The 23,150-nt window shown below is 46.7% G+C and overlaps 1 protein-coding gene across 1 annotated transcript in view; it reads right to left on the bottom strand.

Annotated features, from left to right (window-relative positions):
- Window positions 1–23,150, bottom strand: part of GIPC3 (GIPC PDZ domain containing family member 3) — a 1,046,927-nt gene that overhangs the window by 324,880 nt on the left and 698,897 nt on the right. Inside the window, exon 7 of the mRNA XM_068233843.1 lies at window positions 7,537–7,618. Coding sequence (XP_068089944.1) covers window positions 7,537–7,618 — 82 coding nt within the window. The remainder of the gene's footprint in view (window positions 1–7,536; window positions 7,619–23,150) is intronic.

Genomic DNA, 23,150 nt, shown 5'->3' with positions numbered 1-23,150 from the left:
GTGCAAAGAGGATGAATAGGAAGGGGGCACAAAAATCAGGTTTCGCTCAGTGCGCTGTAAAACCTAAGGCCGGCCCTGGGGACATCCCCCTCCCTCACCTCAGGCTCTCCCCTCAGCGCTCCCCCCTCCTGCAATTATCAGTGGCAGTGGGGGGCGGCAGGAACAGATACCTCCATGCGTTCCACGGATGAGAGGTTCCGCTCTCTAAGTGTCTGATGCTACTTCCTGTTTAAACAGGAAGTAGTGTGAGGCACTTAGAGATCGGACCTCTCACACGGTGGATGGAAGTATGTGTTCCTGCCGCCGCCCGCTACCACTGATAATTGCAGGAGGGGGGCGCGCTGAGGGGAGAGCCTGAAGGGGGGGAGTGTCCCCTCTTCCCGCCGATGTGTGACCATGCTCTCTCCTTACGCTGCGACCCCTCCTGCCCCCTAAAACAGCTCTGAGCAAGCCAGAGGGGTTCAAATTTTTGCAGGGGGTGCCAGTGATTTCTAGTTACGCCACTGCTCTGTAAAGTGCTGCAGAGGAAGTCAGTGTTGCATAAATACATAATAATAGTGTAGAACGACATCAGACTGTGACTAGAAAGGAAATGGACAGGGGGTGCAAAATAGGAGGAAAAAGAGAAAGAAAGGGAGATTTTCCTCACAAGGACACTGCAGTCTGATTTAGCCGTGTTGGCATGCTTGGCATGTCCATAAACACACAGACGAAACTGCTTTGTGGAAAGCTAGGTTCACACTGGGGTGGAAATTGGACCATATTCTGCAAATGAAGACCAACAAATAAAGTGACATGTTGATGGATCTAAATTACCTATAGGATCTGTTCATTTTGAACATATTATTCTCTGTTAGAGTAAATCCTGTCTTGCACGACTTTTACGGACACCACACAGAAAACGGATATGGATGGACGCAGCAGAGCGTATATCGGATCTGCAGTGACTGTCCACGTTCGCAATGCGGTATAATGTGGACCCAGCATAACTGATGACCATGTCTGTCCCTATATTAACCTCTAACACTAAGCCCCCCTCCAGTCCCTCTACAAGGGATGTGCAACTACTGGGTAAGGCTGCATATGAAACAGCACCAAAGGTAACAGTTAGAGATGGCCCAAATGGTTCCCCGGCGAACGGTTCCAGGCAAACTTCCAGGATTCGCGATCGCGGAAAACCGCAAAGTTTTCTGAAAGTTCGGTTCGCCCCCATAGCGCATCATGAGGGTCAACTTTGACCCTCTACATCACAGTCAGCAGGCACATTGTAGCCAATTAGGCTACACTCCCTCCTGGAGCCCCCCCCCCCCTTATAAAAGGCAGGCCGCATCAGGCATTTCACTCACTCGTGTGCCTGCAGTAATTAGAGAAGGGAGAGCTGCTGCAGACTCTCATAGAGAAAGCTTAGTTAGGCTCTTGTAGGCTTGTTAGCTTGCTCCTGGCCGATTGTTAGTGTCAAAAAAAAGCACCCCTCAACAGCTCTTTTGAGAGCTAATCTTGTTCTTGTGATCTATTTTTTTTTGTGTGTGGCCCACTTGCATTCTATACAGCCCTGTCAGTCAGTCACAGCTGGTCTTTGGCCCCTTGGTGGTATAATTACTACTGTGCCAGGTACACATTGTAATACCCATCACTGCATATACCTACTACCTGTTGTTCCCTTCAGTGCACCCACCTACCTATGTGAGGGCACGCAGTCTCACTGTGCCTGTCCGGTACCTGTCTGTGTGTGACAGGTGCACATTGTAATACCCATCACTGCATATACCTACTACCTGTTGTTCACTTCAGTGCACCCACCTACCTACGTGAGCGCATGCAGTGTGATATTTAACCACTTCAGCCTACAGTGTCGAAAATCTTATGCATCCGAGCAAAGTTCACTCCCATTAATTCGCCAATAACTTTATCGCTACTTATCACAATTAATTGATCTATATCTTGTTTTCTCCACCACCAATTAAGCTTTGTTTTGGTGGTACATTTTGCAAATAATTATTTATTTCTAAATCCATTTTAACAGGAAGATTAAGAAAGAAATAGAAAAAATCATTATTTCTCATTAGTTTTTGGCCATTATAGTTTAAAATTAATACATGCTACCGTAATTAAAACGGATGCATTTTATTTGCCCATTTGTCCCGGTTATTACACATTACACTAGTTAAATTATGTCCCTATCACAATTTATGGCGCCGATATTTTATTTAGAAATAAAGGTGCATTTTTAAATTTGCGTTCATCACTATTTACAAGCTTATAATTTTAAAAAATATAATAAGATACTCTCTTGACATGTATATTTAAAAAGTTCAGACCCTTAGGTAACTATTTATGTTGTTTTTTTTAATTGTGATTTTTTTGGGGGTAATTTTTGGTGTGGGAGGGAAACAGATAATTTTATATGTATTATATAAAATAATGTAATGTAATGTAAAAAATGTATGTGGGTGTAGTTTATTATTTGGCCACAAGATGGCCACAGTCAAAAAAGTCCTGGAGTGTACAATCACGCTACCAGGAACTATAAGGAGGCTGTAATTTTGCAGAAATACCGCCCACTCTCATTAGAGGGGCGTTGTTTTTTCTGCAGGGGACTTAGATCGGTGAATGGGAATTATATTCCCATTATACAGCACTGCGTAATATGTTGGCGCTATATAAATACAATAAATAAATAAATAAATATTCCCATTCACTGATAGGAGGTAACGGCAGGCAGCGGGAGTGCACGTGGGAACGTGCGCGATCACGTGCCTCAGGCAGCGGCAGCTGCACAGTCTATCTGGATGGATATATCCATCCAGATAGACTTAAGTGGTTAATACCACCAGTCACTGTACATGTTCACGGTATGTGTGTGTGACAGGTGCATATTTGTAATATGAATATACCTACCTGTTGTGGTCAGTGCACCCACCTACCTACGTGAGTGCACGCAGTGTTATATACCACTCCGTGCATACCTGTTAACTGCACCTGTGTGACTGCACATTATATTAGTCAAGTCAGTACATACCTTTCACTTCATCCCCCCCAATATGGACAAAACAAAAGGCAGAGGCAGGCCACCTGGTAGGTCTGTTCGAGGTCGCGCTGTCGTGATTTTGTGCGGCCTTCGACCAAAGTACAGTGTTCAGAAAAAGGCACGTGCCATCAACCCCTAATATTGTCAGGACATAGTTGACTATTTAACAAAGAACACCTCATCTTTCTCAGCTCCCGCACGGAAGCGTGACATATCTTCCTCCTCCTGCTCTGATTCTGGCACCCCACTTAATACTCAGTCGGCCACCACCACCAAAGTGCCATCACCCCAGGGCTCAGGGGTGTGGAAAATTTTGTGTGTGTCTGCCTCAGATGAGAGCAATGCCATCTGTACTCTCTGCTACCGAAAACTGAGCCGTGGAAAGAACAAGACCCACGTAGGTTGAACTACCTTATGAAGGCACATGATTACAAAGCACAAACTGCAATGGGATGAATACCTGAGGAAAAGCAGCACACAAAAGCAAAGACACACACCGCATTGTAAGATACCAGGCCACAATTTTTTCTTTTCAAAAAAGGCGATACCTACCGGTAAACTGTACCGTAATGTTGAAAGGCAAGTGGTGAAATCTCTGGCACACAGCGTTGGGTCAAGGGTCCATCTGACCACGGATGCCTGGTCTGCAAAGCACGCTCAGGCCTGCCCGAAGACTAAGTCAGTCCCCACACACAGCATCTCTGCCTGCACGCCGTGTAACTGCCTGCCCAAAAACTAAGTCGCTACCCACATAGCATCTCTGCCCGAAGGCCGGTTGACTGCCTTCTTCTCCACCACCAACAGGGTCCAGGACTCCAGGCGGATTCCTGAATTTTTGGTGCGTGTACATGCCTGCCTAATTTTTCTGGCTGCACTGCAGCTGCAACAACAAAACAAAAGGCATGTACATGTGCCAATTCCCCTCGTGATCATTACCTTGCCGCGGTGAAGGGGCTTGCGTATCACAATGAAGCAATGACCGCCGGCTATGTGAGTGTTTCGGGGGGTGGCACACCAAAGATAATAAGGTCATTGCGTCATTGTGCACAGACCAAATTTGATCAGCTGGACAGTCACTGTTCTGTCATTGAGCTACCTCAGCCCGGTGACCATATGGGCTGGAAAGCCATCATCACCTGCACTCTCGTCATCATGATGCGCACCAGTCCAGCATGACCGTCACTACATAAACAGCTGTTTGCGGTGCGTTACACAGTGAGTTTGATGTGTCAGTGTGAAGCAGTACTCTAATTACACTCCCTGATTAATGTTTGCACATGCAAGATGTTTTAAAGCACTTTAGGCCTGCAATTTAGCATTCAATGTGATTTCTGCCCTTAAAACGCTGCTTTGCGTCTTATCCAGATTTTCCCCTGGACTTTTGACATCTATCCCACTCCGCCATGTCCCCCTCCAGGTGTTAGACCCCTTAATACATCTTTTCCATCTTTTTTGTGGCCAGCATAAGTGTTTCTAGTTTTCAAAATTCGCCTCCCCATTGAAGTCTATTGAGGTCCGCGAAAGTTCGCGCGAAACCAAACTTTTGTGGAAGTTCGCGAACCTAAAATCGTAGGTTCGGGCCATCTCTAGTAACAGCTTCACACAAACCTCTAATACTTGGTACAAAATGTTACGTTTTTTCATTTTATAGATGCGTTCGATTGATAATTTCCGTTATGTCCGATATTACTCTCGATCGTTTTACCACTCAATTTCTCATATAAGTGAACGGAAATTGATAAGAAAAGATAAGAGAATTGAGCGGAAAAACAAATTGGAAATCGATCAAACGGCAGAATCGATCGAAAAACGTAACGTGTGTACTCAGCATAAGATCTTCTATAACAGCACACAAAGATTCAAAATTTTCTCCCCTGAAGCTATGAAGCTATGGGAACAGTTAATGTTCACACAGGATTTTTCTGAATTCTTAAGGTTGATTCAGACAGGTGGTAAACGTGGCATTTTCTGTGGTCGACAAAAGCGTCGTTCACATAAATGCCGCAGTAAATCCCGTCATCTTGGATGCTACATGTAGCGTCCAGGTTTGACTGTGTTCCTATGCTTCCATGTCCACCAAGGGGTTCAAAACGTGACGCAACAACAAATCACCATGAAACAATGCTGAACGCTAAAAACAAGCAGCTGTCCGTCCTGGCTCCCTCGTGCTTCTGTGTTTGTGTCCGTGCAGAGGGGTGGGGCCGCTGCAGATGCACAACACATTCTTCTTTCCCCTGCCAAGCTACAATAAAATGTCACATAACGGCAGGGGGGGAGAGAGAAGCGCCCCCTCAGCCCCGGCAGCCTGCAAGTAAAATATTGAGCTCCAGCTGATCTGGAGCACTTTTCTTACCCTGTAAACAGCTGTGGACAGGACGGGCAGTCGGACAAGGTTTTTCTAGCAAAGTTAATGGCATGTGAGGCTCTCCAGTCTCCACCCGCCCTTTGAAGTGACAATTAAGTCCCCTCCCTAGGCACTTGCCTTGGGGGCCTGCCCACAAATCCGGCCCTGGTGCAGCGTGTGGCACAGCTGTGGCAGATCTGTGGCAGCCCTGCACATTACTCATCTCCCCTGGAACCAACTCGGGGTCACAGCTCTTAGCTGCAGATTTCTGGCCTGAGTCAGACTCCTGCTAAGGAGGGTTATCCCACCCTGAGCCCCATCTGGTCCAGTAGCTTTGTAGGACTTGATGTAGGGACTTTGATTGGCCCATATTCTAAAAAAAAACACTAAAATTAAGCCACTGCTGTGCAGCTTAATGAATTAAAGCCATTGTTGGCTATGGATTTGTGTGACTAGCTTTCGCAAACACCTGTGATATAATCTATGTTCCTGGACAGACCTGTGAAAGAGGCAATCACACAGTCATTACGTTTTCAGCATTCAGTACACTTTTCAGTACATTTTTTTCTGCACACTCCTTGCACCATATACAGAGGATGTGGGCATGGATTGATTGCAGTGTAATGTTAATGCTGCCAGTATAAACATCTGCAATTGGCTGTCCATATATGAGATTGATCTGGTGTATTAATCCTTGCTTGAATTTAAAGTAAATCTGAAGTGATTTTAAAAAAAAAAGAAGAGGGGAGGCTCTTGGCCCTATAGAGCCTTCCCATTCCTCTCACAGTCCCCTTGTTCCAGCAATGTCACCCCCTGTTAGATTCCCCTGCTGCGGGGGGTGTTAGAAAGCCTTTGGGAGCCTGAGAGCTTCTGGAGACAGGCAACGCCATACTGCACATGGGCGAGTGTGCGAGAAAGTGCACTCACACAGGTGCAGTATGGAGCCACCTGTCTTCTGGAGCACTTGGGCACTCAAAGATTTCCAAAGCCTCCTGCAGCATGCTCCTGCAGAGCACCCATTGGTCAAAGACTGCTAACAGGAGGGACAGTGCTAGAACAAAGAAAACCAAGAGAGGAACAGGAAAGCTCTATAGGACCCAGGACCTTACCTTTCCATAGGTAAGTATCTGATTTCAATTTTAAAAAGACTAATTGAAACATTGAGGACCCAGTAGAATTTTTTTTGCAGATAGCAGTTCAGTTCTAAATAACATGCAAGACATTTATTTTTTGGAATCTCCACTTGCATTATCTCTTGTTGGGGCTCATTGTGGTCTACTTTAAAGAGCCGCGATCTCATATGTGCTATGTAAGGATGTAGCTATTGCAGTCATGCTTAAAAAATGTGGACAGACCAGGTGTATACAGGAACTGAGCTTGCATAAGATCAAACTGAATTAACTACATGCAGACCGCCTAACGCCAATGGGCATGGCCACGGCAGCAGGCCCAGGACTGCCTAATTCCAATTGCCGTCAAGTCCTGGGGCTCTGTTTTGCAGGAGATCGCGCTCCATCCCGCCTTCAATCTCCGAGTGGTGATTGCCACTCGGGAGACTGTTAGACGGCGAAACAGCGGTCTTTCCACATAGTACCGCGCTGCTGCTGTGTGACACGGCTGTCCCCCAGAGGGACAAGAGAGCGATCGGCTCTCATAGGCAGAAGCCTATGACAGCCGATCGCCAGGATTGGCTGGCTGAGGGGTGGGAGGGGTTTAAAAAAAATGAAGGAAGCACATTTTATTAATAAAATAGTTATATAAATATTTACTTCAAAAAATAAACAGGTGTGTGTGTGTGTGTGTGTGAGGGGGGGGAGGAGGATCAGACCCTAACAACAGGAAGCTTTGTTGGTGGGGAGAAAAGAAGGGGGGGGGGCACTTGTGTGCTGAGTTGTGTGACCCTGACTGCAGCTATGCCTTAAAGCTGCAGTGGTCAATTAGGGAAAAATTGGCCTGGTCTTTAGGGGGGTTTAGCACTGCAGTCCTCAAGTGGTTAATGTCCAGAGCACAAGCTCCCTAGGGGCACCACAAATCATGGACTGAAGAGGTCACAAGTTTACTGTCAGTACAGTATGAAAATATAAGAGGCTCCACATTTTGCCCATGGCCCTATTTTACCTAAAACCATCCCTGAGTTCTTAATATAATTTTAGGGATCTCTTACCCAGCTCCACATCTCGAATTCCCATGTAACTCTCCAGCAAGTCATCTACTTTAAAAGAAGCTTCTTCTTCTAATTCATTTGGCTGTAGAAAGAGTAAAGCATTTGAATAACAGAGATGGTAAATTATTTGTAGTAACATACTTTCTTCAATGCAAAAAGAACTTATACTGTACACTTATTTTTTGCACCAAAAACTGGGCGCACACTCAATATCATGCCGTTTTATAGTAAAAGCATTATCAAAGTTGTAATGTGGTACATCACAGATTTGCTAATGTTTTCAATAGTCATGGGAATTTTATATTTTGACTGAATAAAGTGAACTTTTATGCAGAATGGTGCTGGATTATGGTTGGTGGATCGCTGGTTACATCCCTATGGAGCACGAGTGACTTATTATCCAGTGCATACTTCTTGTACCCTACTCATTTGAGTGCTGCTCATACCTAAACTTAGTGACTTTTATGCTTCATAGATGGTCTGCTGTGGTTTCAATCATTCTTTTTAGCTCAACCTTAAAGGAAACCTGAGATGGTGCATAGTGCATGTGGTCCGTGCACTCCCTCGCCATCCTCCCTGGCCATTCTGTTGGCCCATGGCCACCTCCGGTAATTTGGCCAGTCACAGTCAGTAGTGCTCTTCTGTGCATGGGTAGCCTGACTGGGCACACCCCCATCGCATTCCTGCACTCCCTCTCAGTTACACTTTAAAGTACCCCTGAGCAGAACCATAGCAATTCCTATTAAAAGTACATACTTTTTGGAACTAAAGAAAATCATAAGTAACCTGATATGGAATGGCCAGAAATCTAGGACTGCTTATAATACTATGATACTACCCAAAAAACTAGGAGGTATAGGTCTTCCTCATATGGAAGCGTATTATCACGCCTAATCTTGGTGGAGGGCTGCTTCACTTCACTGCTGGGAATTGTGAGCACTAATTATATTACATTGCTGTTTGTAAATTGTGTTTTGCTACTGCGATATCTGGTGGATTGTGCATTGTGGTTCATCTGATATCAAGCAGCAAGTGTCAGTTTTTAAAAGTACAATTTTTTTTTCTTTTCCCTCTAGCTTGTTTTGCAGCAGGCAGGCAATTAGCTAGGGGGAGGGACTAGCTGCAACAGGAGGTATTTGGTCAGCTTCAAGACTCAGTACTGAGCTTGCTCACTAAGTGGCTTCGACACAAGTGGCATAGGCGTTAAAAACAGGCATTACAACACAGGCACAAAGAGAGAGGAAGTAGGTAAGGACTAAAAAAAAACAAAACAAAAAAAAACCTTCAACCAATATTGCGTTTTTTTGCATTGGTTAGAATGTGCTAGGCACGTTGTGGTGTAGTCTTTAAGTTTTGAGGACTCCACCCCAGCTTCACTCACTCCCCCTCCACCCCTCCCCCCTGCTCCACCCCTCCCCCCCACCACCCCCCGCTCCCCCTCCTCCTCCCCTGCCCCTCCACCCCTCCTCCCCTCCTCCACCCCAACTTCAATCACTCCCCAACTTCACTTACTCTCCCTTTCATCCTCCCCAGCTACACTCACTCTCCCGTTTCATCTTTTACCGCCACAGTTTACTTTAAATAATTTTTCCCCACACAATAGTCATCATGTTGGACTATGCTGTACAGTGTACATCCTGTGACATGTATGCATGCCTTGATCAGCGGATTGAGGGTGTTTACTGTTGCCCTGGGTGTGTGCGTGTTGCTCAGTTAGAGGCGGAAGTCGCAGAGCTAAATAAGCATCTCGCAACACTGAGACGCATACACAACATGGAGAAGAGCTTGGATCTCACGATCGTGACACTGGATGGAACTGTTGAAGATGAGGTGGGTGGAGTACAGTCGGACCAAGAAGCAGAGGCAGCCGCTAGTTGGGTCACAGTTAGAAGGGGTAGGGGAAAAAGTGGCAGGGAGGCTAGTCCCGAGTTGTCCCTCACTAATAAGTATGCTTGTTTGCGTAATATTGGGGAGGATGATTCTGGAGTAGCAATGCTGCAGCAGGATGTGCTCCTTAGCAACCAAGGGGCAGACTGCTGCAAAGAGAAAGGGAATAGGAGTGCAGCTAAGGCTATACAGGTACTGGTGGTAGGGGATTCAATTATTAGGCGCACAGATAGGGTAATCTGTCGAAGAAACCGTGAATGCCGTACAGTCTGTTCTCTCCCGGGTGCTCGGGTTCGACATGTAGCGGAAAGAATTGACAGATTACTGGGTGGGGCTGGGGAAGACCCGGCTGTCATGGTACACATTGGCACCAGTGACAAAGTTAGTGGGAGATGGAAGGTCCTCAAAAATGATTTTCAGGTACTTGGAGATAAACTTAAAGCAAGGACCTCCAAGGTGGTGTTTTCTGAAATACTGCCAGTGCCACGTGCTACATCTGAGAGACAGAGGGAGCTTAGGGAGTTAAATAAGTGGCTGAGAAATTGGTGTAGGAAGGAAGGGTTTGGGTTCCTGGAGAACTGAGCAGACTTTGCAGTTGGCTACAGGTTCTACAGCAGGGATGGGCTGCACCTTAATGGGGAGGGTGCAGCTGCATTGGGGGAGAAGATGGTTAAACGGTTGAAGGAGATTTTAAACTAGGATCTGGGGGGAGGCAGGAGGATAAAGTCTCAATACGTAGACAAGATAAGGTAAAAAGACAGTGGGAACCTAACATTATGGGGGGTGGAGAGGGGGGTGGGGACAGTGTAAAGATTAAGGAGGTTGGTAAAAATTCAAGTATACCATTTCATGTAAACAAAATTGGTAAATGTGGTGGTAAAAATATAAAGTGCATGGTAACCAATGCTCGGAGTCTTGCAAATAAAATAGACGAACTAGAGTTCATTCTGAATGACAAAGGCTATGACATTCTGGGAATAGCCGAGACATGGATGGATGAAAGCCATGACTGGATAGCTAATTTAAAAGGATACAATGTGTTTAGGAAGGATAGAACAGGGAAAAAAGGTGGAGGGGTTTGTCTCTTTGTTAAGAATTCTTTTACAGCTGTCCTCAATGATGAGATGGAGAAAGATTGTGAAGATGTGGAGTCCGTTTGGGTAAATATTCATGGTGGAAATAAAAGTTGCCAATTGCTTATTGGGGTATGCTACAGGCCACCTCTTATTAATGAAGCTGCAGAACTGCGATTACTACAGCAGATTGAAAAAGCTGCAAGTAAAAATGAGGTCATAATTATGGGCGACTTCAACTTTCCAGACATTGACTGGAGTACAGGCATGGTCGGAATAGCCGATTTCCGTTTCCGGCACAATTCCGCATTCCGTCATATAGAAATTCCATTACCGTTCCATTCCGACGGTATACCGGGGCAGTTCCGCGGAATTCCGACTTATACGGAATTCCGTCGGAAAAATTTTAAAATCTCTCTCCCTCTCCCTCTCTCCTCCTCCTCCTCCTCCTCCTCCTCCTCCTCCTCCTCCTCCTCCTCCTCCTCCTCCTCCTCCTCCTCCTCCTCCTCCTCCTCCTCCTCCTCCTCCTCCTCCATCCATCCATCCATCCATCCATATCATGCAGTAGGGAATTGCAGATTTTCAAAACAGCTTATATACCATAGCTGGGATTTGAACCCAGAGTGTAGTAGGTATCTGTCTTACCCTCTAGACCATGACCCACACTACATGCTAAAGCTGGCGGTAGCATAAACCATACTTCCATTATGATCAATTCGATAGAAAAAGTAGCATGATTAAGGATTTGTACTTTTTGAAAAGCATGCTTATATACCATAGCTGGGATTTGAACCCAGGACCTAGTGTGTAGTAGGTATCTGTCTTACCCTCTAGACCATGACCCACACTACATGCTAAAGTTGGCGGTAGCATAAACCATACTTCCATTATGATCAATTCGATAGAAAAAGTAGCATGATTAAGGATTTGTACTTTTTTGAAAAGCATGCTTATATACCATAGCTGGGATTTGAACCCAGGACCTAGTGTGTAGTAGGTATCTGTCTTACCCTCTAGACCATGACCCACACTACATGCTAAAGCTGGCGGTAGCATAAACCATACTTCCATTATGATCAATTCGATAGAAAAAGTAGCATGATTAAGGATTTGTACTTTTTGAAAAGCATGCTTATATACCATAGCTGGGATTTGAACCCAGGACCTAGTGTGTAGTAGGTATCTGTCTTACCCTCTAGACCATGACCCACACTACATGCTAAAGCTGGCGGTAGCATAAACCATACTTCCATTATGATCAATTCGATAGAAAAAGTAGCATGATTAAGGATTTGTACTTTTTGAAAAGCATGCTTATATACCATAGCTGGGATTTGAACCCAGGACCTAGTGTGTAGTAGGTATCTGTCTTACCCTCTAGACCATGAACCACACTGCAGTAGGTGTCTGTCTTACCCACTAGTAAGGCTGAGGCTGGAGAGGCTGCAGCCTCAGGGCGCAGTGTAGGAGGGGGTGCACAATTCATTCAGCTGTCATTCCCAATTGTGTTTGAAGCAGAAAGAAATAAGAAAAGGTGATACATGGCAGGGACTGCAAGCCAGATAAGTAGAGATTAAGGTGTTGGGGGTGGGGGGGGGGGTGGGGGCCCTGGGGTACCTCAGTGTAATAGCAATCAGTGTGTGACAGCTGGGGTGGGAGGGATGGGGGGGCGCACTTTGCTGTCTCAGCCTTGGGTGCTGAAGGACCTTGTGCCACCTCTGACCACACTACATGCTAAAGCCTGGCCCTGAGTGTGGTTGATGGTCTAGAGCAGTGGTCCTCAAACTAAGGCCCGCGGGCCAAATGTGGCCCCCTAAGGCTTTCTTACCGGCCCCCCACACAGAAAATGTATTGCTTATAAATGCAGTCAGCTACATCTTTAAATATTGGTGGTCCACATATGGAATAGCAGTGCAGCACCCCCCATCCACATGGAAGCCAGAAAGCAGAAATTTTGCTGGTTTCCAATCAAATTCCACATCAGGTGACACTGCTGTCCAATTGGCTTGCAGATTGTCACCTGGGTATGCTTCACTGTCTGGTCCGCAAAGACGTCTACATCATTTTATGTTTACTCCGGCCCACCAGCGGTCTGAAGTATGTTGACCCGGCCCTCAACTCAAAATGTTTGGGGACCCCTGGTCTAGAGGGTAAGACAGATACCTACTACACACTAGGTCCTGGGTTCAAATCCCAGCTATGGTATATAAGCATGCTTTTCAAAAAGTACAAATCCTTAATCATGCTACTTTTTCTATCGAATTGATCATAATGGAAGTATGGTTTATGCTACCGCCAGCTTTAGCATGTAGTGTGGGTCATGGTCTAGAGGTTAAGACAGATACCTACTACACACTAGGTTCTGGGTTCAAATCCCAGCTATGGTATATAAGCTGTTTTGAAAATCTGCAATTCCCTACTGCATGAGATGGATGGAGGGAGGATGAGATGGATGGAGGGAGGATGAGATGGATGGAGGGAGGATGAGATGGATGGAGGGAGGATGAGATGGATGGAGGGAGGATGAGATGGATGGAGGGAGGATGAGATGGATGGATGGAGGGAGGATGAGATGGATGGATGGAGGGAGGATGAGATGGATGGATGGAGGGAGGATGAGATGGATGGATGGAGGGAGGATGAGATGGATGGATGGAGGGAGGATGAGATGGATGGATGGAGGGAGGATGAGATGGATGGATGGAGGGAGGATGAGATGGATGGATGGAGGGAGGATGAGATGGATGGATGGAGGGAGGATGAGATGGATGGATGGAGGGAGGATGAGATGGATGGAGGAGGAGGATGAGATGGATGGAGGAGGAGGATGAGATGGATGGAGGAGGAGGAGGAGATGGATGGAGGAGGAGGAGGAGATGGATGGAGGAGGAGGAGGAGGAGATGGATGGAGGAGGAGGAGGAGGAGGAGGAGATGGATGGAGGAGGAGGAGGAGGAGGAGGAGGAGGAGGAGGAGGAGGAGGAGGAGGAGGAGGAGGAGGAGGAGGAGGAGGAGGAGGAGGAGGAGGAGGAGGAGGAGGAGGAGGAGGAGGAGGAGGAGGAGGAGGAGGAGGAGGAGGAGGAGGAGAGAGAGAGAGAGAGAGAGAGAGAGAGATTTTTTTTTGTGTTAAGAGGAAAAAGAATGCCTATAAGGTCTTCAAACAGGAGGGGACCGAGGCTGCACTAAGCAATTATAAGGAGTGCAATAAAAATTGTAAAAAATAAATTAGGCAGGCAAAGATTGAAGCTGAAAAACAAATCGCTAGGGATATCAAATCTAACCAAAAAAAGTTTTACAAGTACATCAACTCTAAAAAAAGAAAGGTTGACTGTATAGGAATCCTAAAGGATGAGGGTGGGAACTCAATGGTGGATAACCAAGGTAAGGCAGAGTTATTAAATGCTTTCTTTGCTTCTGTCTTCACAAAAGAAACAGCACTGTTGAAAATTACAGAGGCAGAAGAGTCTCAATCTTCTAACTGTAATACTAAATACTTAACGCAGGAAGAAGTGAAGGCAAGACTAAATAAATTAAAAATAGACAAGGCACCTGGCCCAGATGGCATGAATCCTCGGGTCCTAAGGGAATTAAGTTCAGTTATAGATAAACCCCTTTATCTTATCTTTTGTGACTCTCTTTCAACTGGCAGAGTCCCAGTGGATTGGCGTACAGCCCACGTTTTCCCATTATTTAAGAAGGGCAAAAAATCAGATCCAGGAAATTATAGACCTGTAAGCTTAACATCAGTTGTATGCAAACTATTTGAGGGGTTACTAAGAGATACTATACATGACTTCATACTAGAAAATAATCTTATTTCTCAGCATCAACATGGGTTTACTAAAGACAGGTCCTGTTTGACTAACATGCTCAGCTTTTATGAGGTAGTGAATGCTAATATGGATATTGGGAATGCTGTAGATGTGATATACTTGGACTTTGCAAAGGCCTTTGACACTGTTCCCCACAAAGGTCTGGTGCAAAAGTTGAGGATGCAAGGACTGGGGAAGAGTCTGTGTGCATGGATAGGGAACTGGCTAATGGACAGAAAACAAAGAGTTGTGGTCAATGGATCGTACTCATAATGGGAGACTGTTAGCAGTGGAGTACCACAGGGGTCTGTTCTGGGTCCAGTGCTCTTCAATTTATTTATTAATGACCTAGTAGATGCAGTAGTGAGCAATGTTGCTATTTTTGCAGATGATACAAAATTGTGCAGAATCATCAACTCTCAGGAAGATAGTGTCATATTGCAACAGGATCTGGATAGGATGGCTATATGGGCACATACATGGCAGATGAAATTCAATGTTGAAAAATGTAAAGTCATGCATTTTGGACGTACTAATGGTCTAGCACCATACAAAATAAATGGGATACAGTTGGGGACATCAAACCTGGAGAAGGACTTAGGAGTACTCATCGACAACAAGTTAAATAATCGTACTCAATGCCAAGCAGTTGCAGCTAAAGCTAACAAAATTTTGGGATGCATTAAAAGGGAAATAAAAACTCGAGATGCTAGCATAATATTGCCCCTGTTTAACTCTCTAGTAAGGCCACATCTGGAATATGGAATTCAGTTCTGGGCACCACATTACAAAAAAGATATTGCAGTTTTAGAGCAGGTGCAGAGACGAGCAACAAAATTGATACGTGGGATGAAAGGTCTCACTTACCAAGAAAGGTTAGATAAACTGGGTTTATTTAGTCTAGAGAAAAGACGCCTTAGAGGGGATCTAATTAACATGTATAAATACATCAGAGGGCAATATAATAGCTTGGCGGAGGAGCTTTTTGTCCCTAGGCCTTCTCAAAGGACTAGAGGACATGATCCGCGCATGGAGGAAAAACGTTTTAGCCATTTATTTAGGAAAGGGTTCTTTACAGTAAGAGTGATTAAGATGTGGATTGCATTGCCACAGGAAGTCGTTATAACTCTATACCTGCATTTAAAGGGGGCTTAGATGCTTTCCTGGCGTTGAAAGACATCCATGGCTACAATTACTAGGTTATGCCTAATGATGTTGATCCAGGGATTTTATCTGATTGCCATCTGGAGTCGGGAAGGAATTTTTCCCTTTTGGGCCTAATTGGACCATGCCTTGTAAGGGTTTTTTCGCCTTCCTCTGGATCAACAGGGATATGTGAGGGAGCAGGCTGGTGTTGTACTTTATACTGGTTGAACTCGATAGACGTATGTCTTTTTTTCCACCAAAATAACTATGTAACTATGTAATCTAGACAACACTAGACAGTGGTGGTCAAAAAACGATGACAAGAAACGTGTGCAAGACATTTTGAAATTATGTCCTAGAGACTTACTATGTAGCATAAGCTATAAGGCTCCTAAAGTACCCCTGTACTGAGAGGAGTATGGAGGCTGCCATATTTATTGCCTCCTAAAAATACCAGCTGGCTGGCAGTCCTGCTGATCTCTTTTATCTCCAGAAGTGTCTGAGTCACACACCTAAAACAAGTATTTGACTAATCCAGTCAGACCCAGGAAGGTTATGGCACTGTTGAAAAAAAATTATACATTTTATTGTAGGATGATGACTAACTAAACTTTTGGGGTCTAACCCTGATTTTGTTTTCAGAAGGGGTAGAACCATCAGAGACAAAGAGGTGAATAGTTATCAACCACCAGTAAAAGATAGCCTATGTGGAAACAGGATGTGAGACGCGCTGCGGCAAATATCAAATCCAACGTGACCCAGGAAAAAATTTAAGAGCAGGAATTCATCACACAAAACACTAAACATGTGGATTAGTGTACAACAGAAATAGCTGCTGGGAGACTTCGGCGCAGGATACAGCTGATATACGGCGTACCCTGCTCCTGCACAAGTCCTGGCGGCGTTAATTACTATGCCCCTCCAGGTCCACGTGGATGGTGGGGACTGATGTAATTCAGTTTCCAGCTATTGCTGGCGGCCAAATTGCAGTGTTTTAAAAAAGTAACTTAAGCTCTGTCTTCTGACAGTGCTGAAGTTACTCACTGTGCGCTGCTATAGCTGTAATTATTATTACGGTCTATGGTGGTGCCAGCCACAATATGTAGGGCGTACAAAACAAGGGTTCCATGAACAACTTGGAGAACATGTAAATAACAACCGGAACAACCTCAAAGTCACAGCATGTCTTTGCATTTCAAGGAAAAGCACAATAGAGACCCACATGGCCTAAAATTCATAGGGGATTCCGGCCATCAGAAATAGTAAGGGGGGGGGGGGGGGGGTGGATGGTTTAATCAATAAGATCTCCAGAAAATTGGAGAAATGGATCTATAAATTAAAATCGATGAAGCTGGGAAGCCTTGATAAATCTGAATGAAGTACAGGTACCGTATATTTTCCCTTTGGGAAACACAATATGCAAAATAAGAGGAGGGTTAATGGTAAATAGTTGGAAGCATAAACACACCCTGGAAATTGGATATGCCATACCCTGATGAACAGGGCAGCCATCAGGGGGGGGGGACACTGACACTGCAGTGAGGGGCCCAGAGCTTCTGGGGGCCCTGGACTCCCCACAAAGCATTGGAAAGGCCGCATGTGCAGGCTACAGACCTGTGGTTCACTAAGCAGCACACCATGTTCCAGCACGTGGGGAGCAGATGAGTGAGCCAGCTACAGCCGACTTTCTATACTGGGGCACTACCTATATCTGGCTACAGGATGCCTATACTGGGCCATCACCTATACCTGGCTACCTATACTGGTGCGGGAACCACCTATATCTAGCTACCTATACTGGGGCACCACCTATACTTGGTTACCTTTACTGAGGGCACCACCTGTACCTGGCTACCTATACTGGGACACCACCTATACTTGGCTACTTATACTGGGGTGGCTATAGCTTGCTACCTATACTGGGGGCACCTGTACCTGGCTAACCTATACTGGTGCACCACCCATACCTGGCTACCTATACTGGGGGCAACTATACTAGGCTACTCATACCAGGGCACCACCTACAGTTGAATACCTCTACTGGAGCACCTGTATCTTGCTGGCCTATACTGGGGCACCTGTATCTTGCTGGCCTATACTGGGGCACCAGCTATAACCAGGCTACCTATACTGGGGGCATCTACACCAGGCTACCTATACTGGGGCACTACCTATAGCTGGCTACTTATACTGGGGGAACCTATACCTGGCTACTGATACTGGTGGCACTTATGCCTGGATACCTATACTGGGGGGCACCTATACCTGGCTAGGGAAGGGGGACGAGCTGAGACGGAAGGGGACAAGAGGTAACACAGGGGGATAAAAGAGGCACAGGGGGAACAGAGGCGGACAAAAGAGGCACAGGGAGAAAAGAGATGAGACGGGAACCTGAGGTCACACAGAGGGACACAAGAGGCACAAACTGAGGTGAGACGGAGGGGGACAAAAGAGGCACAGGAAGAAAAGAGGGTTACAAAAGTGAATGGAGAAAGGATAAAAATAGACCTAAAAGTCCCTATCTCATTTGTTAACCAGGGACTACCTGTATTTTGGCTCCACCCACAACATGCCACTTTTTGCCGCATCACGCTGTGCATGCCACTTTCTTCAGTGTTGGAACCATGCACATTTTTCACCGCAGCGCACTTTGTGCACGGACATGGGGGTGGGGTAGCTAGTGGGTGAGCACAGCAACCAGTGGGTGGGCCCTGGGAGGGGGGCCCAGGCCTGATGATGTGTAAGGGGCCCCAACATTTCTGGTGGCGGCCCTGCTGATGAAGGACCCGCAGTAGTCTGAAACTAGTAGGTGGTGTGCCAGCTGTTAAAGTGGACCCAAACTCAGAACTTCCTCTCTGCTCTAAAAGATAGGCAGCAGCATAATAACCTTTAAAGAAAAAACATTTCTTTGTTACAGCTGATACACATCCTGCAATAAATATGCAATGTGTCTACTTCCTGATAGAGATGGCCAGAATGGTTCGCCGGTGAATGGTTCCCGGCAAACTTCCGGAGGTTCGCGATCGCGGAGAACCGCAAACTTTTCCGGAAGTTCGGTTCGCCCCCATAATGCACCATTAGGGTCAACTGTGACCCTCTACATTAGCAGGCACATTGCAGCCAATCAGGCTACACTCCCTCCTGGAGCCACTCCCCCCCCCCCTTATAAAAGGCATGCAGCATCAGGCAGTGGACTCACTCATGTGCCTGCAGTAAATAGAGAAGGGACAGCTGCTGCAGACTCTCTCATAGGGAAAGATTAGTTAGGCTCTTGTAGGCTTCTTAGCTTGCTCCTTGCTGATTCTTATTGCTAAAATAGCACCCCACAACAGCTCTTTTGAGAGCTAATCTTGTTCTTGTGATCTATTTTTTTTTTCTGTGTGTCCCACTGACACTTTTGTTGCATAGACACCCTTGATAATTCATTCTGTGTGTGCCACTGCCAGGCCCAGCACATTCAGTGACTACCTGTGTGTGTGACAGGTGCACATTGTAATACCCATATACCTACCTACCTGTTGTTCACAGTGCACCCACCTACCAACGTGAGCTGAGCGCACGCAGTGTCACTGTGCCTGTCCGCTACCTTTCTGTGTGTGACAGGTGCACATTGTAATACCCAGTACTGCATATACCTACCTACCTGTTGTTCACAGTGCACCCACCTACCTACCTACCTACATGAGCGCACGCAGTGTCACTGTGCCTGTCCACTACCTGTCTGTGTGTGACAGGTGCACATTGTAATACTCATTACTGCATATACTTACCTACCTGTTGTTTACAGTGCACCCACCTACCTACGTGAGTTGAGCGCATGCAGCGTCACTGTGCCTGTCCGCTACCTGTCTGTGTGTGACAGGTGCACATTGTAATACCCATCACTGCATATACCTACCTGTTGTGTTCAGTGCACCCACCTCATCACTGCATATACCTACCTGTTGTGTCCAGTGCACCCACCTACCTACGTGAGTGCACGCAGTGTGCTATACTACTCCGTGCATACCTATTAACTGCACCTGTGTGACTGCACATTGTATTTGTCAAGTCAGTGCATACCGTTCACTTCATCCCCCCAATATGGTCACAATGGAAAAAACAGGTGGAGGAAGAGGTAGAGGCAGAGCCAGAGGAAAGCCACCCGGCAGGTCTGTACGAGGTCGTGTTGATGTGTTTTCGTGCAGCCCTCGACCAAAGTACAGTGCTCAGAAGAAGTCACGTCCAATCAACTCCCAAGATTGTCAGGACGTGGTTGACTATTTAACACAGAACACCTCATCTTCTACAGCCACCAGCTCTACTACAAGCACCACATCTGTTGCATTGACACTTCACAGGAATTCATTGGTGGGGAATTAACTGATTCACAGCCATTATTGTTACAACCAGATGTAGGCGCTAAGCAAGTTACACCACCTCATATGTCTGAGTTAGGCGACGATACTATGGACGTAACATGTGAAGATAATGAAGTACCTGCTGTTGGTGCAGTTTTGGAGGTGTCTGAGACAAGCGAACCTGGGCAGGATGATTATGATGATGACGATGATACAGATCCCACGTATGTTCCCAATAGAGGAGATGAACAGGGGGACAGTTCAGAGGGGGAGTCAGAGAGGAGTAGGAGGAGATGAGTTGCTGAAAGAAACAGGGGGAGCTTGTCGTCAGAAACAGCTGGTGGCAGTGTCCGGCGCCATGTATCGCCACATATGTACAGCCAGCCAACATGCCCTTCACCGTCAGCTGCTGATGACACCATAGTGCCATCACCCCAGGGGGGCTCAGCGGTTTGGATATTTTTTCATGTGCCTGCCTCAGATCGAAGCAATGCCATCTGTTGTCTCTGCCTGCAAAAATTGAGCCGTGGAAAGGCCAACACTCACATAGGGACAAGTGCCTTACGAAGGCACATGGAGAAAAGGCACAAACTGCAATGGGAAGCAAAAGCAGCACACAAAGAAAAGCCACCTTCCTTCTTCTTTTCCTCCTTCAGGTGCATCATCTTCAGCCACTTTCTCCCTTGCACCTTCACAGCCACCCTTCTCCACTCCGCCTCTGACCTTGAGCGGTTTCTGCTCCTCTGCCCACAGCAGCCAGGTGTCCGTGAAGGAATCTTTGAGTGGAAGAAGCCAATTTCTGCCAGTCACCCCCTTGCCCGGCGTCTGACAGCTGGCGTGGCAGAACTGTTAGCTCGCCAGCTGTTACCATACACGCAAGTGGACTCTGAGGCCTTCCATAAATTTGTGGCCATTGGGACACCGCAGTGGAAGATGCCAGGCCGCAATTATTTCTCTAAAAAGGCGATACCCAAACTGTACTGTGAAGTGGAGAGGCAAGTGGTGTCATCTCTGGCACACAGCATTGGGTCAAGGGTACACCTGACCATGGATGCCTGGTCTGCCAAGCACGGTCATGGCCGCTACATTACTTACACAGCCCATTGGGTCAACCTGGTGACCACTGCCAAGCAGGGAGTACGTGGCTGTGCAGCGGACAAACTTGTGACACCTCCACTGCTTGCAGGCAGACCTCCTGCCACCTCCTCTCCGCCTGCTACATTATCTTCGCTGTCGTCATCATCCTCCTCCTCCTCGGCTGGTGCTGCAATCTCCTCTCCAGCTACACAGCCCCATCTCCCCAGGGCCTATGCTGCATGCCAGGTACAATGGTGTCACGCCATCTTAGACATGTCTTGCCTCAAAGAGGAGAGTCACACTGGAGCAGCTCTCCTGGCTGCTCTTAACAAACAGGTGGATCAGTGGCTGACCCCGCACCAGCTGGAGATTGGCAACATGGTTTGTGATAATGGCAGCAATCTCATTTCTGCTTTGAATTTGGGAAAGTTGACACATGTACCATGCATGGCACATGTGCTGAATCTAGTCATTCAAAGATTTGTGTCAAAGTACTCAGGCTTAGAGGACATCCTAAAGCAGGCCAGGAAATTGTGTGGGCATTTCAGGAGGTCTTACACGGGCATGGCATGCTTTGCGGACATTCAGTGGAGAAACAACTTGCCGGTGAGACACTTGATATGTGATAGCCCGATTCGCTGGAATTCGACCCTGGTCAAGTTCTCTCGCCTGCGAGAACAGGAGAAAGCTGTCACCCAGTACCTGTACAATTACAGTAAAAGGACACAATCTGGGGAGATGGGGATGTTGTGGCCCAACAACTGGACACTGATGTGAAATGCCTGCAGGCTCATGCGCCCGTTTGAGGAGGTGACCAACCTAGTGAGTCGCAGTGAAGGCACCATCAGCGACTTGATCCTGTATGCTTACTAACTGGAGCATGCCGTGCGTAGAGTGGTGGATCAAGCTGTGGAGGAGTGTGAACAGTTACGGCAAAAACAGTTGTGGGAGCAATTTTCATCAGAACCAGATGTTTCCTCAACACCTGCGGCAGCACAGAGGGGGAAGGAGGAGGAAGAGTCATGTGGGGAAGAGGAGTCAGACTCAGATGATGAGGAATGTGTTTCTTTGGAGGAGTAGGAGGCGGCAGCAGAAGAACAACCGCAGCAGATGTCGCAGGGGGCTTGTGCTGCTCCACGTTCCCGTGGTATTGTTCGTGGCTGCGGGAAGGAGGAGGACTTACCTGACGTCACTGAGGAAGAGCAAGAGGAGATGGAGAGTATGTCTGGATCCAACTTTGTGCAGATGGCGTCTTTAATGCTGTCCAGCCTGTTGAGGGACCCGTATAAAAAAAATCAAGGGGAATGACCTGTACTGGGTGGCCACGCTACTAGACCCTCGGTATAAGCACAAAGTGGTGGACATGTTACCAAATCAACTGAAGGCTGAAAGGATGCAGCACATGCAGAACAAGCTGGCAAGTATGCTTTACAATGCGTATGAGGGTGATGTCACAGCACAACACAATAACGGTACCACTGCCAGTAATCCTCCTCCCATATCCAAGCAGGCAAGTAGAAGACGCTCCAGTGATCTCATGGTGATGTCAGACAAGCAGACATTCTTTAGTCCAATGCCTTGCCTTAGCCCTTCCGGATCCACCCTCCAGCAACGCCTGGACCAGCAGGTAGCCGACTACCTGGCCTTAAGTGTGGATGTAGACACTGTGAGCAGCGATGAACCCTTGGACTACTGGGTGCGCAGGCTTGACCTGTCACCAGAGCTGTCTCAATTTGCCATCCAACTTCTGTCTTGCCCTGCTTCAAGCATCCTGTCAGAAAGGACCTTCAGCACAGCTGGAGGCATTGTCACTAAGAAGAGAAGTCGCCTAAGTCACAAAAGTGTTCAGTACCTCACCTTTATCAAAATTAATGAGGCATGGATCTCCGAGGGCCACTGCCCGCCCGAAGACTAAGTCGGTCCCCACACACAGCATCTCTGCCTGCACGCCGTGTGACTGGCTGCCTGCCCCAAGACTAAGTCGCTCCCCAGTGCCACACAGGGATGCTCGAATACCACTTAATGACAGATCCGAATGCGGCCGTTTTTATTGGAGCCAGATCGACCCGTGATTGCGTCCCGTATTTTTTTATGCGTAACCGACTCGACCCGTATTTATCCCGTGTTCACCCGTCTAAACCGCCGCATGCACGGCCGTGACCCGTATTGCTCATGCATAACACTACAGGAACTTCTCAAAAAATTAGCATATTGTGATAAAGTTCATTATTTTCTGTAATGTACTGATAAACATTAGACTTTCATATATTTTAGATTCAA

Source organism: Hyperolius riggenbachi, chromosome 1 (assembly GCF_040937935.1).
Source record: "Hyperolius riggenbachi isolate aHypRig1 chromosome 1, aHypRig1.pri, whole genome shotgun sequence".
NCBI classification, from domain to species: Eukaryota; Metazoa; Chordata; class Amphibia; order Anura; family Hyperoliidae; genus Hyperolius; species Hyperolius riggenbachi.
The sequence above is the reverse complement of the archived record's forward strand: the minus strand, read 5'-3'. Positions and strand labels throughout refer to the sequence as shown.